This window comes from Dothidotthia symphoricarpi, assembly GCF_010015815.1.
Source record: "Dothidotthia symphoricarpi CBS 119687 unplaced genomic scaffold P153scaffold_13, whole genome shotgun sequence".
Lineage (NCBI taxonomy): Eukaryota > Fungi > Ascomycota > Dothideomycetes > Pleosporales > Dothidotthiaceae > Dothidotthia > Dothidotthia symphoricarpi.
The window spans coordinates 623302-637625 of record NW_022985020.1 but is presented as its reverse complement, the minus strand read 5'-3'; the positions used below and the strand labels follow the sequence as shown (position 1 = coordinate 637625).

General features: G+C 51.0%; 7 protein-coding genes across 7 annotated transcripts; 3 read left to right on the top strand and 4 right to left on the bottom strand.

The window, feature by feature from the left end:
• The first annotated feature begins 125 nt into the window (after positions 1-125).
• On the top strand, positions 126-2135 carry P153DRAFT_367968 (white collar-2). Its single transcript, XM_033668399.1, has 3 exons — positions 126-275; positions 332-1589; positions 1643-2135. Exons 1-3 carry the CDS (start codon positions 246-248, stop codon positions 1753-1755), a joined length of 1401 nt encoding a protein of 466 aa, XP_033522460.1. The 5' UTR covers positions 126-245; the 3' UTR covers positions 1756-2135.
• A 180-nt stretch (positions 2136-2315) lies between these two features.
• Positions 2316-4140, bottom strand: P153DRAFT_376959 (sporulation protein RMD8; the record flags this gene model as incomplete). Its single annotated transcript, XM_033669708.1, has 2 exons — positions 2316-2755; positions 2835-4140. 2 exons carry the CDS (start codon positions 4138-4140, stop codon positions 2316-2318), a joined length of 1746 nt encoding a protein of 581 aa, XP_033522459.1.
• A 726-nt stretch (positions 4141-4866) lies between these two features.
• Positions 4867-6223, bottom strand: P153DRAFT_47740 (regulator of G protein signaling superfamily). Its single transcript, XM_033673221.1, has 3 exons — positions 5951-6223; positions 5200-5899; positions 4867-5138 (listed from the first exon to the last, which is right to left on the bottom strand). Exons 1-3 carry the CDS (start codon positions 6106-6108, stop codon positions 4902-4904), a joined length of 1095 nt encoding a protein of 364 aa, XP_033522458.1. The 5' UTR covers positions 6109-6223; the 3' UTR covers positions 4867-4901.
• Positions 6224-6923: 700 nt separating this feature from the next.
• Positions 6924-7897, top strand: P153DRAFT_358203 (oxidoreductase domain-containing protein; the record flags this gene model as incomplete). The annotated part of the gene is made up of 3 exons (XM_033666778.1): positions 6924-6963; positions 7051-7554; positions 7602-7897. The coding sequence occupies 3 exons, from the start codon at positions 6924-6926 to the stop codon at positions 7895-7897; spliced, it is 840 nt and encodes a 279-aa protein (XP_033522457.1).
• Positions 7898-8879: 982 nt separating this feature from the next.
• P153DRAFT_358202 (uncharacterized protein) lies at positions 8880-9902 on the top strand (the record flags this gene model as incomplete). Its single annotated transcript, XM_033666777.1, has 1 exon — positions 8880-9902. One exon carries the CDS (start codon positions 8880-8882, stop codon positions 9900-9902), a length of 1023 nt encoding a protein of 340 aa, XP_033522456.1.
• Positions 9903-12479: 2577 nt separating this feature from the next.
• P153DRAFT_367963 (uncharacterized protein) lies at positions 12480-12769 on the bottom strand (the record flags this gene model as incomplete). The annotated part of the gene is made up of 1 exon (XM_033668398.1): positions 12480-12769. A coding segment is annotated over one exon (169 nt), but the record flags the coding sequence as incomplete, so codon positions are not given.
• On the bottom strand, positions 12661-14220 carry P153DRAFT_367962 (MFS general substrate transporter). The gene has a single exon (XM_033668397.1). The coding sequence runs from the start codon at positions 14056-14058 to the stop codon at positions 12856-12858; it is 1203 nt and encodes a 400-aa protein (XP_033522454.1). The 5' UTR covers positions 14059-14220; the 3' UTR covers positions 12661-12855.
• Between the last annotated feature and the right edge of the window lie 104 nt (positions 14221-14324).

Here is a 14324-nt window from a genome sequence, read left to right as displayed (position 1 = left end):
GGCGCTGGGCACGTCGAGGCGCGTCTGCTCCCCGCGCCATCACGTGCACACCTCGACATGCTAGCAGGGGCGTACCGAGACAGCCGAATCAACGGGCCCGTCTCCACGTCTGTCATGAGGGTGCACCGGGGAGTTTGGCGCACGATGCCGGGTACCTACACACTGCCAACGTCGGTGCAGACAGCCGACCCTATCGCATCCACGACGCGCCGTGCAAATTGCGGGACTCTGCCTGGTCGTCCGCCATGTCGCTGTATGCAAACAGCAGTGCTGAGGTAGGCGCGATCCCCGCCCCGGTCACGGACCCCCGATCTGAGAGTTGCGATCGCAGATGGGCCACTTCAGTAGTAATGGGCTCTCCGACGGGCTCCACCTGCAGCAGATGGATGAGGTAATGCAAATGGACATGGATCTGTCGCTCGAGGGCGCCGATGCCCAGAACGCCGCGGGATATGCCGCCTTCACGGGGAACCTGCAGACCACGGTGCCGGGCAGCAGCGCGGCCAGCGACGTCTACTCGATGGGCCAGGACAGCAGCATGACGGGCGCTGGCGCGGGCCCGCTGCCCACGGGGTTCGGGGCCCCCAACATGAACCCGTCGGGCAGCACGCTGACCGAGTTCACCAAGCGGCGCAACTGGTCGCAGCGCGTGCTCGAGGAGCTGCGCGACCTGCTGCACATCCTGACGCCCGACGGCCGCATCCTGTACGTGTCGCCGTCGTGCCGGCCGCTGACGGGCTGGGAGCCGCCGCAGCTCATGGGCCGCTTCATCAACGAGTTCATCCACCCGGACGACATTGGCATCTTCGTCAAGGAGTTCAACGAGAGCATCGCGTCGAGCAACCCGCTGCGCTTCTTCTACCGCTTCCGCAAGCTCGACGACACGTACACCATCTTCGAGTCGCACGGCCACCCGCACCTCAGCGGCGACCCCACGGCCTTTGCCCCGCCCAATGCCCTCAACTGCCGCGGCTTCTTCCTCATGGCGCGGCCCTACCCGACCAAGAACGCCGCCCTGCTCGACTCGTTCCTCGAGCACAAGATCGAGAACGAGCGCCTGACCAAGCGCGTCGCCGAGCTGAAGCGCGAGGAGCAGGACGAGCAGGACGACTGGGCCCGCAAGACCGAGGGCCCCTCGACCGTCCAGTCCGACACCCACAACACCCACAGCGACGCCGTCTCGTACGCCCAGATGCCCCCGCCCGCCAAGCCCACAATCTCCAACACGGCCCTGACCCGCCAGAACCTCGACGAGGCCCTCGCCGCCAGCAGGCCCGATAGCATCAACGACAAGATGGCCCGCTACGAGGGCGCAAACCACCTCGAGACCATCGAGATGCTGACCGGCTTACGCTACAGAGACGGCGAGCGCTCCCAGGGCATCAGCACAGGCGACGCCAGCCCCATGCTCATCCGCGGCGACGCAGGCATCCAGATCTCCCTCGACCGCGACGCCAGGAGCTCCTCTGACAAGAAGAAGAAGCTCAAAATCGCAGACGAATACGTGTGCACCGACTGCGGCACCCTCGACTCGCCCGAATGGAGGAAGGGTCCAAACGGGCCCAAGACACTATGTAATGCATGTGGATGTGAGTTGTGGCGTGGATGTATTGATGGCATACTCGTTCTAACGCGATACCAGTGCGCTGGGCGAAAAAGGAGAAGAAGAAACAAGGCGGCGGTAACACGCCCGTTGCAGCTAACCAGCCCAACACCCCCTCACTCCTTATGCATACCAGCACCGGCAGCAGTTGACCTGGAATCGTGTATTAACCGTTTGTTACTCTATTTTCTTGGCGCTGCGATGGGATGCGCATCTATATCATGCTAAGTCGAGTGGTGGAAGATACAGGACGTGTACTGCGCATTTTACCGGCGTTTACGAGGTGACGTGAAATTTAGCAGGATTTCTGGTCTGGTCTGGCTGGCTGGATCGAGGTTAGGATCATAGAACGGGGTCAACGGCGAAAAAATGAATTGAATGTGTGTGACGAAATAACATTGCATAACGTATATATATATAAATATGTATGTATGGCGAGGAGATGGCTAGAGGGTTGTCGTTTGGTATGTAGTAAGGTTGGTATGAAATCGAAGAACGTGCTCATATCTATGCCAATATGAGCAAGCACCAGATCACATGCGCAGGAAAAGGGAAAGTGTGAAGTCTAGAATGCAAGAGGAAGGAAATAACATTACGATCTAATACCGAACGAACGCCAACGCCAACGCCATAGCTATGCATATACAAAAACGCGCGGAAAGTAAAAAAACCCCCAGTCACCAAACCCTCTACCCCATCACCCCCCTCCCACCTACGCAAACACCCCCTTAACCCCACCCCCAACCCAAACCAGCACCCTCGCCGCCAACAAACTCGGTCCCGCATACCCCCTTAACCCCCCCCTCCCCCTCGCACCCACAACCCCCAACACATCAACACCACACTCAACGCCCGCCCCGCCACCCCCCCTCCCCTTCGCCGTCAAAATCGCAAATCTAAGCAGCACCTCAAAACACGTGATACAAATACTAATAACAATGAGGAAAATAATGATCCAAGTAATACGCGTCATTTTCTTATCGCTAATGGAGTCGCTGAGGATTTCGCCGAGGTCGAGGAAGACCTGGCAGCGCTCGTTGAGGACCTGGATGCGCGGTTTTATCTCGAGGTATTCGCGGACGGCGGTGTAGAGGGGGTGCAGCGTGGGTTCCGAGTCCCAGAAGAAGTTGGGGGTGTCGAGCATGTTGGATGCTGGAGGGGGGAGGGGTGGTTAGTATGTAGATATATTTGTGTGTATTTGTGGGGTGAGGGGTGAGAGGGGGAGACATACAGAGATTGACGTCCACGCGACTTGTGAAGAGCTGGCCGATCATCTTAACCACGTCTGTTCGTCGCATGCCGAGCTTTCCCGTCAGGGCGAGGCGCTTGGGCACGTACTGCGCTGCCAACATGGTGCGGCTCATGCCCTCTTCGAAGAGACTCAGTTTTGTGCTCTGCGCGATGCCGTGGCTCATGGCTAGTTTGATCATGTGGTCGCCGCTCTTCAGCGTGATCATATCGTTGTACACGCGCGGTCTGGTGATGTCGGCATTGTATTCAAAGTGGAATTCCTCGGTTTCAAAGTCGCTTTCCGTCAGGGGTCTAGTGGCGAGTGAGACGCCTGTTGCTGTCGAGGAAAAGGTGAGGTCGGCGAGGATGTCTTTTTCCTGCTTCTCGGTGAAGTTCCAGAACACGGCCACGCCGTAGGAGAAGACGAACATCTCTCCAAAGGTGAGAGCGTTGGGTGCGACGCGTGAGTTGTCGGACGAATCGCGACGATCATGCTGGCCGTCGTAGTCGTCCATTTCGGGGGCAAGGTCGTCGCTGCGGACAAAGTATGTCTCCTCGTCGCCAAAATATCCCTCGTGGTGATCGCGCTGCTCGTTGCGCTCAATCTCCTCATCGAGAACCGTCTTCCCGCCCGGGCTCTTCAACGCAGGACTGCTGCGAACCCTGTAACCATCGCTGCCCGGGAGGAGAGGGAGGTGGTAGACGGTATACAAGCAGTCGTCGTACAGCTTCGTCTTGGCGTTGTGCTGCTCTTTAACAAACTCGGCCGTGCTCTTCATCTTGTATGCTTGTGCAGTACAATAGGCAGTAACGCGTGAGAGCTTGTCCGTTCTCCTAGCTTTGGGCAGCCGCTCCGCGTAACTCTTGTCCGAGGGGCCTCCTTTCGCCGTCCTCCTCGCCAGCTCGTCATCGGTAGGCGGCCCCCCGTGCTCATCCTCGTCAAAGTCGCCCTTCTCGTCCTCGTCCTCCTCGGCTGTCTCGGGCAGCAGAACAAGCTTCTCGCTCAGCTTGCTCGATCGCGTAGGCACGTGCTGCGGTATGATGCGGCCGGAGAGCTTGGGGTCGAGTGGGTGTCTGCCGCTGGGCGTGCGATTATGCATCATCGGTCGGTGGCCAGGCGGGCCGCGTCGCTGCTGGGAAGGAATGTCCGAGGCGTATTGGAGGATGTTGTCGACTGAAATCAGTTTTGCGCCTGTGGCTTGTCTTTGTCCAGCCGACGGGCGTTGTGGTGCGCGTGGTTGAGCATCGCGCGAGTCCGTCATGAGCACCGTTGGGCCTCGCTTGCTCTTTGCTGTTGATGCGCTCATCTTGTGTGTGGCTGCACTCGAGGAATTGACGGCAGGTTGGGCAGAGTCTGAGGAACGGACACCAGGTCGAGGTACGAGCTTTGATTCGGCAATGCCCAGTGAAGGATCGATGGGCAACAGCAACACGCACAATTTGGCCAGGTGTGAGGCGGTAGACTGCAACAATTGATGACTACTCTTTCGGCTCCCGGCAATCTTCTTGTTGGTCATCGAGTGTCGAACAGCGTGGCTGAAAGCTAGAATTTGATCGTGTCGCAAGGTTCAACCGCGTCATTGTCATTCATTCACGACGCTCGGGCCTCGACTCATTTCATGCAGCTCCACTCTGATGCACAACGGCCAACTCGCATGATCCACCCAGCATAAACATCACCAGGCAAAACTGACTCGACTTTACATATCAGGACATCATGACTTCCGAAATTCTTGATATGCGCATCGCGGATGCAGCAAACTACCTAATAATCAGAATAATCCTTCATACCTACCAGGCGCCATGCTCGAAACCAAGGAAGAATCATGTCACTAACCAGAAGCTCCCAATCCAAACTCGCTCTACAAAAGAAACTTTTTTTGCTTTGGGTTATGTTTACTCGAGACGCTGCGAGTGGGTATCGAATCGGTCTGCTTGCGCGTCTTCCGCCACCCTCCGTACTTCGACTATCCGCCCCAGATCGGCCGTGCGACCATAACTCCATGAAATAAGATGAAAAGACATTAGACATTCGGGTCGGAAAAGAAAAAAACAAGCTTCCCCGAATCTATAGCCGCTTGCTAGGGACGAAGATGAAGAGGCAGCATACTGCTGTTGTGACGAGCAGAAAGAAAAATAGCATCGACATGGAGCGGCGGTACAACATCGTCATGACAAACTTCTCCTTGATCTTGTTGAAGTCGAAGAGCGTGTACTCGCTGTAACCAAGAAGCGCTATTATCGGATCGAGCATGTACTGGTGTGTGAAGAGAGAGTAGATGCCAATCGTGAAAGGTATAATGAGCTGTTTTCGATTGTTAGCCAACATGTAATTCGGAAACGCGAGAACGTTTATATGTACATACCCAACATCGTCTGCTCCTAGAAGCACCCAAGAAGATCAGAATGAAAGCCGCCCACACAGCAGCAAAGATCGAGACCAGGCCCACGATAAGTCGAAGCATCATGCTCTGGGGCACGAGGTTGCCAAAACCCTTGGCTTGAAGAAAGCCTGGGAATGCGTCGCGCTGCATGGCCTGGAATACGTAATCCTTCGCTTGATCAAACAACTCGGGGTCGGATCGCTGAGCTGGTCCTTCGATAGCCTCCTGTACCTCGTTCAATATGCTCTGAGGGATGATGATTTCTCTCTCTGAGCCTGGCAGAAGGTATGTGTAGAGGATCTTTTCAGCGGATGCACGCAGATCCTCTTGACGTGGTTGCGAATTGTCTGTGGAAGAGTTCTGCCCAGGCGAGCTCGAGTCGTTCATTCTGTCCTGAGCGTGGAAACTAGGGCGCGGTGGGTCCTCAATCTGGTTGCTATCTTGGCTGTTCTGTGGCGAGTGATTGCGGCTTCCCATGTTGGACCGTAGGAATTGGGAAAGACGCTGGTCGCTCATATCCTTCTCGTCCGATGGTCCCTCTCCAGCGTTATCCCGATAAGCATCGGTCAGGTAAGACATCCGTCTGGAATTCTTCTCCAAATCGGGTGTGCCTTCAGCCAACGACCTATGCAGTCTTCGAACGTACAGCCTGCATAGCTGAAGGTGCTGAGAGACATCGAGCCTGTCGCTGGTTAGCGGTGCTGGTGACCTCACGCGATCCAAACTGCCTCACCAGAAATCCAGATAGTCGACCGAGCGCTGCTGGTCTCTCATGTAGATGTAGAAAGAAAACAAATCTAGTGGTGCCACTGTCTTGCGGCTCAGCACTTCGAACAGCGTCGGCCAGGCTTTGCGGTCGACGCTCTCATGGCTGCCCTGCGCTGGTTGCATGGCGGCGGTGACAGGAGTGTAGAGTGGGTTGTATTAGAGTAGCGAGGGCGCGCGATGATGTCGCAAGCGAGGGAAGAATAGTGATTATCGATAGACGCGTTCGGGAGCTGTCGAGGCTAGCAGCAACCCAGGGGTGGGCGCGGTGCCCACAGTGCGACTGTCGGCTGAAGATGCAGTGGTTGAGCGAGTGGCAGGGGTGAGAAGGGATGGCGGAAGCACAAGAGGCTGTTCTACGAGCGTCGCGGCGAGGTTGCACGCTCCAATTGTCGTTGATTCAGGCGTGGAGTCGGGAAATTGCTGGTGAAGTTGAGCTTGCTTGGCGTGACGAGTGGCCCAACAAGGTGGATCGAGCTGCGGGTGGCTTGGATCGGCGCAGCGCTCACTTGCATTAACTTCAGGACCTTGCCACTCTAGCGGCTGAGGGTGTTCACGAGAGCGAGTGTTGACGATGGAATTAACGAAGTCTCGCTGTGTGGTGATGATGTTGAGGACGCGTCGACGCCAGAGAGGCCGGCAAACAAGGGCTGGAACGAAGCTGGAAAACAAGCAAATCACGTGAAATCAGGCAAGCACCCGCAGCATCATAGTGAATACATGTTGACTCATATGAATAATGGTCACTGAATCACATCTACACATAATCAAGGTCAAGCTATGCTGGCGGGTCTAGTTTCCCGATATTGCCACCGCTCAGCCTACCTCAGGCAGCAGCTTTGGCGGCGTAGTTGTATAAGAACAGACGTTTCATGTAAGAACACGATATCCCAGGCTCGGTTTCTCTTTGCAACATCGCACCAATTTACATTATCGCAGCTATGGCGTTCGCACGCAAAATGCACCAGGACCTTCTTAAAGGTGCGGCTTCCCGATGTAGCTACAGCTCAGCTACCTAAGGCGGCAGTTTCCGTAGCCCAAATACACGGCAGCTAACATCTTACAAAGAAATCGAGGCACAAAAACGTCAAGAAGATGACATCGCAGCTAAGGTCGTTCCCCACAATCTGCCCGAAGATTTCCTCGATGGTCCAGCGCCCAACATAACCAGGTCTGATATCGACTTCACAAAAGCCGGGTTACCAGAGTACGACGGTCACTGGGCGGTTGTACTTGACGGCGCTCTTACTCAAGAAGAATGCGATCAGCTTCTCGGGGCAGTCGAAACAACCAGCAGCGGCAAATGGGAAAGAGCAATGGTGAATATTGGGGGCGGTATGCAGGCTATGTATGAAGATACGAGAAAGTGCGGGCGCATCATCTTGGACGATCGAGACGTAGCAGCAAAGATCTTGGCCAGGGTGAAAGACTCTGTGCCAGAGATCCATCGTCTGCAGGATTGGGGTGTAGTTATGGGTAGTGGCCCTTTGAGGCGAAATGAGACGTGGAAGATGACCAGGCTGAACGAGCGCATGCGGTTCCTAAAATACGAGGGTGGAGAGTATTTCAAACGTACGTAAGACAGATGTATTTGGATTTGTGGTTGCTAACTCTACCAGCGCATGGCGACGGCGCGTATGAGACGCCTGACCGCACAGAGCGCTCGTACTTCACTCTGCATCTGTATCTCAACAATGCTGAGAGTGACGACGGCCAGCTGTTGCTGAAAGGCGGTGCGACCACGTTCCATTCCTGGAACCTGGAGAAACGTATAGACGTTGTCCCAAAAAGCGGCCGTGTGTTACTTTTCCAGCAGCGGGATCTCCTCCACTCTGGAGAAGACGTCGAGTTTGGTCTGAAGCTGACCATGAGGTCCGACGTAATGTACACGATAGAGAAGGAGGAGACAGCGTAGGTGTAACGTGAAGAAGAGCGGGAAGGCGTTGAACGGACGGTCAAAACTTGCTCGTTGTCATTCATTAGTAGTATCCCTCGATCCTGGAATCGAAGCAGGCAAGACTTACAGAAAAACAAAAAGAATTGAACGGCCTGCCTCGCCAGAGTAATCAGAATCGAATGATACCATGCCCTCTTTCGCCGAAGCTACTCAAGGTCAAGTACGCTGCGTATTGTACTACAGTGTCACTCGTCACCCGAAGGTTCTGAGCACACAATCTTCGCACCGACTCCCATAGGGACACCAGTCCACACACTCACCGCCCCGAGGGACAGCAAGCAGTTTTCTGGGCCCTGAGTTTTCTGATGCCGAGTACAGACGTGAGTCACGCCAGGCCCTTACGGGCAGTAATGCCATTGTCCCGCGAGGAGACGGCATGGAAAGTGAAGATTACTCCGAATTTCTCATTTGCATAGTGGGACAACTGGGTGAGCAGCGTCTGTGTGTGTGCAAAGAAACGCAGCGTTGGCAAGGCAGGCCGTTGGAGAAAAAGTAGACGGCGGGGAGCTGTGGGGTTTTGTAGCTTTGCGCTAGCGCGTCAGGTTCCGAAGTTTAGCCGACAGATGGTTACGCATTCACCGCGACACTTCAACAGGGCTTCCTTTGCATTCGTCCTTCCAGATGACACTCCACACACTTAATGGCACATCTTTCTAGTTCCGATGTACTAATCACCTTGACCCTATCAGACATACCTATCGGCGCTTGGTAACTGCACCTGCGCGATGGAGAAACTCTCACTCGAGATTGTGTACGCGATCCTCAAGTACCTTGCAGTCGGTCCTTTCCAAAGACCGCGTATCTGGCCGCACGCTGGCATAATCGTTGAGTAGGATGCATATGCAGCCGAGTCTTGTCGAAGATTTGAATGAGTTCATTTATAGTAACATGTTTGCTCTCGTCCTGTCTACATCACCAGACCACCATCAACCTGCTTGCCATGGCCATTCTCGACAACATCCTCGGCGTCTCCAAACAAAGCTTTCTCCAGAATAGGGTCGTTCCTGTGAAGAGCGGTGACAAGTTCAACAACGACAAATGCTTAATCTGCTGGGATTCTTACCATGGGCATCACCTCGGCGTACGCATTCTTCCCTGCAACCATGTCTTTGGCCGCGACTGCTTACAGAAGATGGTCGAACGCCCATATGGATACGAATGTCCTCTCTGCCACGTTGCTCTGTTTCGACCTCCCATGCAAATTGCTGTAGGACAGTTCTCCAGAAAGCTATATGAGCGCTCGGCTGTTCGTCTTCTTCTCTTCCAGCATTGGCTTTGGCACATGATGCCCGACTGGCTGGGAACTGACATGGGCCTGTTATTCAAACTGAACAACCCGTTCTTCTGGGCAACAAAGGCAGCGAGTACTTTTGTCAACTTCTGGGATCGTTGTCCGCATCTCGATCTAGAGAACGACACAGCACTGTTGACGAGGTCGCACTGGATGCCTTACATACTGTTCTGCACAGCATTCACACTCGTAGGCGACGACTTTGAGTCCTATTTCGAGATACTAGCGTTCTCGGAATCCTGCGCTACAGGTATTGAAATGGTTGCTGTTATCTGGCATCTTTTCGAACTCATCGGAGCATTCAAACGTCGCCGGGATTGGGTCTTCTTCACGCTCATAACTCTCGCCGCCTTTTCCTTGAAGCTAGGGATCATCTACTTTACCTATCCCAGCCTCTCCCATCTGGATTTCGGTCTCTCGCACCAAGGCCTCCTCAAATCTCCGCTCATATCTTTAGGGGATGTGTCGAGTAGTACCCGGACAAGCTACGCATGCAAGATGATCAACGAGCATCCTTTTGTGCAGCACAGTTTTCGTGCCTTTTTGGGCAACCCGGGTCTGAATGCAAAGATGGAACAGACTTGTAGTGTGGTAGGAGTGTCGAATGGCCAGCCTGTTTGGATTGATTGCAACATTGCCCATGGTGCTTTGTTGGAAGCTTTACCACGATAGAGAAACGACACAATCAGCTTGTTCTGGTCAGGTGTCATATTAAAGGCATGGAAGAAGATACGGACTGGGAAGAGCCTGGTTCACTTTCCATACATCTGTCTTCCCTATGTTCTCTTTTCAACCTTACTCTTTCGTTCTGATTGTACATACTTCCATCCCATCTTCTAGCCAAGCGCTTGTACTCCAGATAGTCCAGACCTCGTGCCGGAATTCGAAATATTTCCAACGATCCGCATATGGTCGTGTATTCTACAAGCCCTTCCTTCAGAACATCATGTTCTCCAGCCCAGCAAAAACCAAGTCACCATATTGTGACTTGTGAATCACTATAATGTACCATTCCAAGAAGCAGGATGCGCAAACACAAGAACCCACCATCAAATCATGACACGAGTCGCACCATCCACTCCAATCCCACAACACCATCAAGACGTTGTTGATGGCAACTTTGACACCCAACCGGACCGCAATATACCAGATCGATCCACCAACACCCCATTCCTCACAAACAAACACACAAATCGCACTCTCTCCAGACATAAGCGCTGGAAGTGGTACAGGGACAAACTTTCGAAATATAACAAGTCAAATTGACCAATGTAGGCTTGATATCTTTGGGGGCGTGGAAACGGGGGACACGAGTTATTCTACTTGCCTTACTAGAGACGAGTACTGCTCGGGGCGCGGGACTTGGGCTCCGTTGGAGTAAAGGGTCTGGATGAGTTCCGAAGGCTTTGTGCATGCTAATGCGTACTGTGGTACCCCCCAGAAGTTTTCTCAAATCGCCACACATGCAGGGGTTTTCCGCAGAGCTAAATTAGGAGTTGGCGCGTATAGCTAAATATCTTAGTCTAGTTAATTAACGTAAGGTAAGCATAACTTATTACCTAAAACAGTAAAATTACTAAAAATCTATATATTACTTAAAATTTAGTATATCTGCCTTTAGCTATAATTACTGCCTTTATCCTCTTAGGTATACTATTAATAAGCAGCCTAAATAGCTCCTTTAGTATAGTAAGCTACGCTATATTTACTTAAGCTTTAAGCTTAGTAGTAAAAAGATTAGTATTTACTCTAGTTTTTACCTTTATTTAATTCTTTATTTAGTACTATATAGTTTTAATAGAATTAATGTTAAGTAAGTATACTAGCTATTTAATAATCTTACTATTTATACTTTACTACTAGCAGTACTTATAGAACTCTAAACTGTTATAGAATAAAGTATTATCCTATATAAATAGCAGTACTAAAAGGCCTCTAAAAGTATAATTAGTAAAGTAATTAGTAAGTAGAGGGGCTATATATTCTATATAAGTTATACCTAAAATCTTACTTTATATAGGCTTCTAGAATAGCTCTAGGCCTTTTATTTTACTATAAAAGCTACTCTAAAATATCTAGCTATACTTACGTTAATAGTAAGTAATAGTATACTTAAAAAGTAACTCTTTACTTACCTTCCTTATAATATACTGTTTATAGTACCTACTACTTATAATCTAGCTCTTATTACTTTAAAGTATTTAGCTCTATTAATTAAAACTTTATAAGCAGTAAGTATAAGTAAACGTAAGGTAAGCTTCTTTATAGTACTTTTTAAAAGAAGGCTTTTAGTAGGTAACTTAGTAGTAATAACCTTACTAGTAAAGTATATATAAGATTTTATCTTTGCTAATAGGTATATAGTATTAGAATAATATTACAATGTATTTATATAAGAGGAGGTAGCTATATTAAGAGCTTAAAATAAAAAGCTTAAGCTTATTAATTATCTCTTTACTAAAATTAGATAGACAGCCTAAGTATTTTTTAGGTATAATTATAAGTAAATTAATAGTATAGTAAGCTTACGTGTAGGTAATTTTAAGCACAGTAGCAACCTACCTATAATTATAGTTTATATAATAAAAGAGTGTCTATGCTTAGAGCTGTTAATTACGTATAAGGTAGAGAGTTTTAGGATACTTATAAAGAGTTCTAAATTAATTATATAGCTATAGTAGTAGTAGTAGAGTTAATAAAGTTAATAAAGTTAATAGAGTTAATAAAATTAATAAGTTTACTAAAGTAATTATTAACGCTACTTTATAAGCAATACTAGAAAAGGCGTTAGTATTACCTAGATAATTATTAGTATATAGCTAAAATAGCCTCCTATTAGATATAAATATTAAAGTAGAGTTCTAGCTATCTTAATTTAAGAATAGCTTATAAAGGCTAGGAATATTAGGATTATAAGTATAGGTAGGAAAATACACCTAAATAGCTTATAATAAGGGACCTATACTTTGTATAGTTCTTAGCATAGTAAAGTAAAGCTTCTAAAATAGAGAATACTTAGCTTATATATTAAATACGCCTACAGTAAGGAACTATCTATATCTAGCTAGCTAGGGTGGCGTGTTGTAGCAAAGAATTAACCTAAATATGTGGCAATTTGAGAAAACTTCTGGGGGGTACCACAGTAAGCCACTCGAGCAACCGGACGCGCGGGTATGCACACCGGCTGTTAATTTTCTTGCTACAGTGAAGCACAGAACAGAATAGATATCATCAAAACTCGACTTGAGTGGACAGAATTAAATGTATTCGTCATCTCTACTCTCGCGGAGAAAAAGGGGGTATATATAAAACCTTTTACGCTGAACAACAGGCACACTATGCGCTGTAGGACATCTCCGCTGTATGACGCCTACGCCTCCCGCCCCACCTTCACATCCTCATCCTCATCCCTAACCTGCACCTCATGACTCCCCTCAAGCTCCGAGAGCACAATCCACGTCGGCAAAATACACAGCACCGTGAAGCCGAAGTTGATCCCGATACTAACAAAGTGGTTCGCGTTGCCTTCGGATTGCATCCTGTAAATCGTTAGCAAGCCACAACACCAGCCATCAAAGCGCCCAGAAAAAAAGAAGAACAAGAAGAAGAACAGGGAAAGAAAAACTCACGCCCAAGCCACCGTCTGCCCCAGGGCCTCCACCCCCCTCAGAATCCCCGTCAAATAACTCAAATGACTCAAATCCGTCGCATACTGCCCAACCAGCCAATACAGAAACTGCTGAAACGCCTGCCCGCCAAACTGCCAGAAGAAAACCAACGCATAGCTCTTCCCGAACCCGGCTGTAAACCAATCAAACACCGGCGCCTCCCCCCGGGCATAGAACTCCTTCTGCAGCACGCTCGCCCAGATCCACGTCCCTATCAAGATAGTGATGATGCAGCAAAATGCCACCCGACCCCGCGTCTGGATGTGCATGCTCTGCCGGTCCAGTAGTGCGGCGATCAGGAAGGAGCTAAAGATGCCGGCGAAGTTAGTGAGGAAGGAGCTGAAAGCGCGGGCGCGCACGGTGAAGTAGGTCGTGAGCCAGGTGCTGGTGAAGCCGTTGTAGAAGTAGCTTATGAAGAAAGCGGGGAGGAGGAGAAGGATGCGTCGGGAGAGGAAGAGGGATGCTACGGCGCGGAATTCCGCACCCCAGGTAGCGGCTTGGTGGGTGGTGATGCGGGTTCCGTCTTTGCGCCAGACTTTGCGCGCGGGGGAGAGAAGGAGCGCGATGGGAAGGCCCAGGCACATGATTACGATGAAGACTATGTATGTGGAGGGGGAGACGCTGCCGGTTGTGCGGCGGTTTGCGTTGAGGCCGAGGTTTATTGCGCCGCCGACGATGGGGCCGGATGCTTTTGCTGTCTGCCAGACGGCGAGGTAGAAAGCGCGGTCGCCAGGGGAGGGGTACCCGATGATGATGGCTGCTTCTGCGGCCCAGAAGAAGCCGGCTGAGATGCCGCACAGCGCGCTGCCGAAGAGCATGAACCACGTGTTGGCGCTGATGTTGTTGGTGTACAGGCCCGCGCCGTACAGCGGGTAGCCGATGGCGCCGATGGCCAGCCCGTACGGCAGCCCGATGCGGTTGTTGATGGCGCCGGCGGCGACGCAGACGATGGCGAAGAGCCCGTAGACCAGCGCGTTGGCGGCGGATACGGCGTAGGGCTCTGCGGCTCCGCCGGCTCCTAGCCCGCCGAGCGCATCCCACATGCCTGGCGCGGTGAAGGAGACACCGCACGCAACGAGGATTTGAAAGGGCACCGAGCGGAAGAAAGATTGTTTGGCGACAGGGCCGGTGGGCCCTGCGTGCGAGGAAACAGACGACATGGTCGACGACGTGTAGCAAATAAAACACAACAAGAGAGTCAAAGAATTATAGCAAATACCTACATCCTACATGGAGTACCATAGCACGCTTACCTATATATGTTTCATCAAGACGGCTTAAGATGAGTTTTTCTGTGTCGTGAATTTCTACTTCGTAATGAATACTTCCTAACAGTCGTGTTTGAAGGCAAGCGCAAGCACAGTTTTGGGTGGGGCTAGCACGACATCGGGGACTAGGATGACTCGGAGAAAACTTCATCTCAACA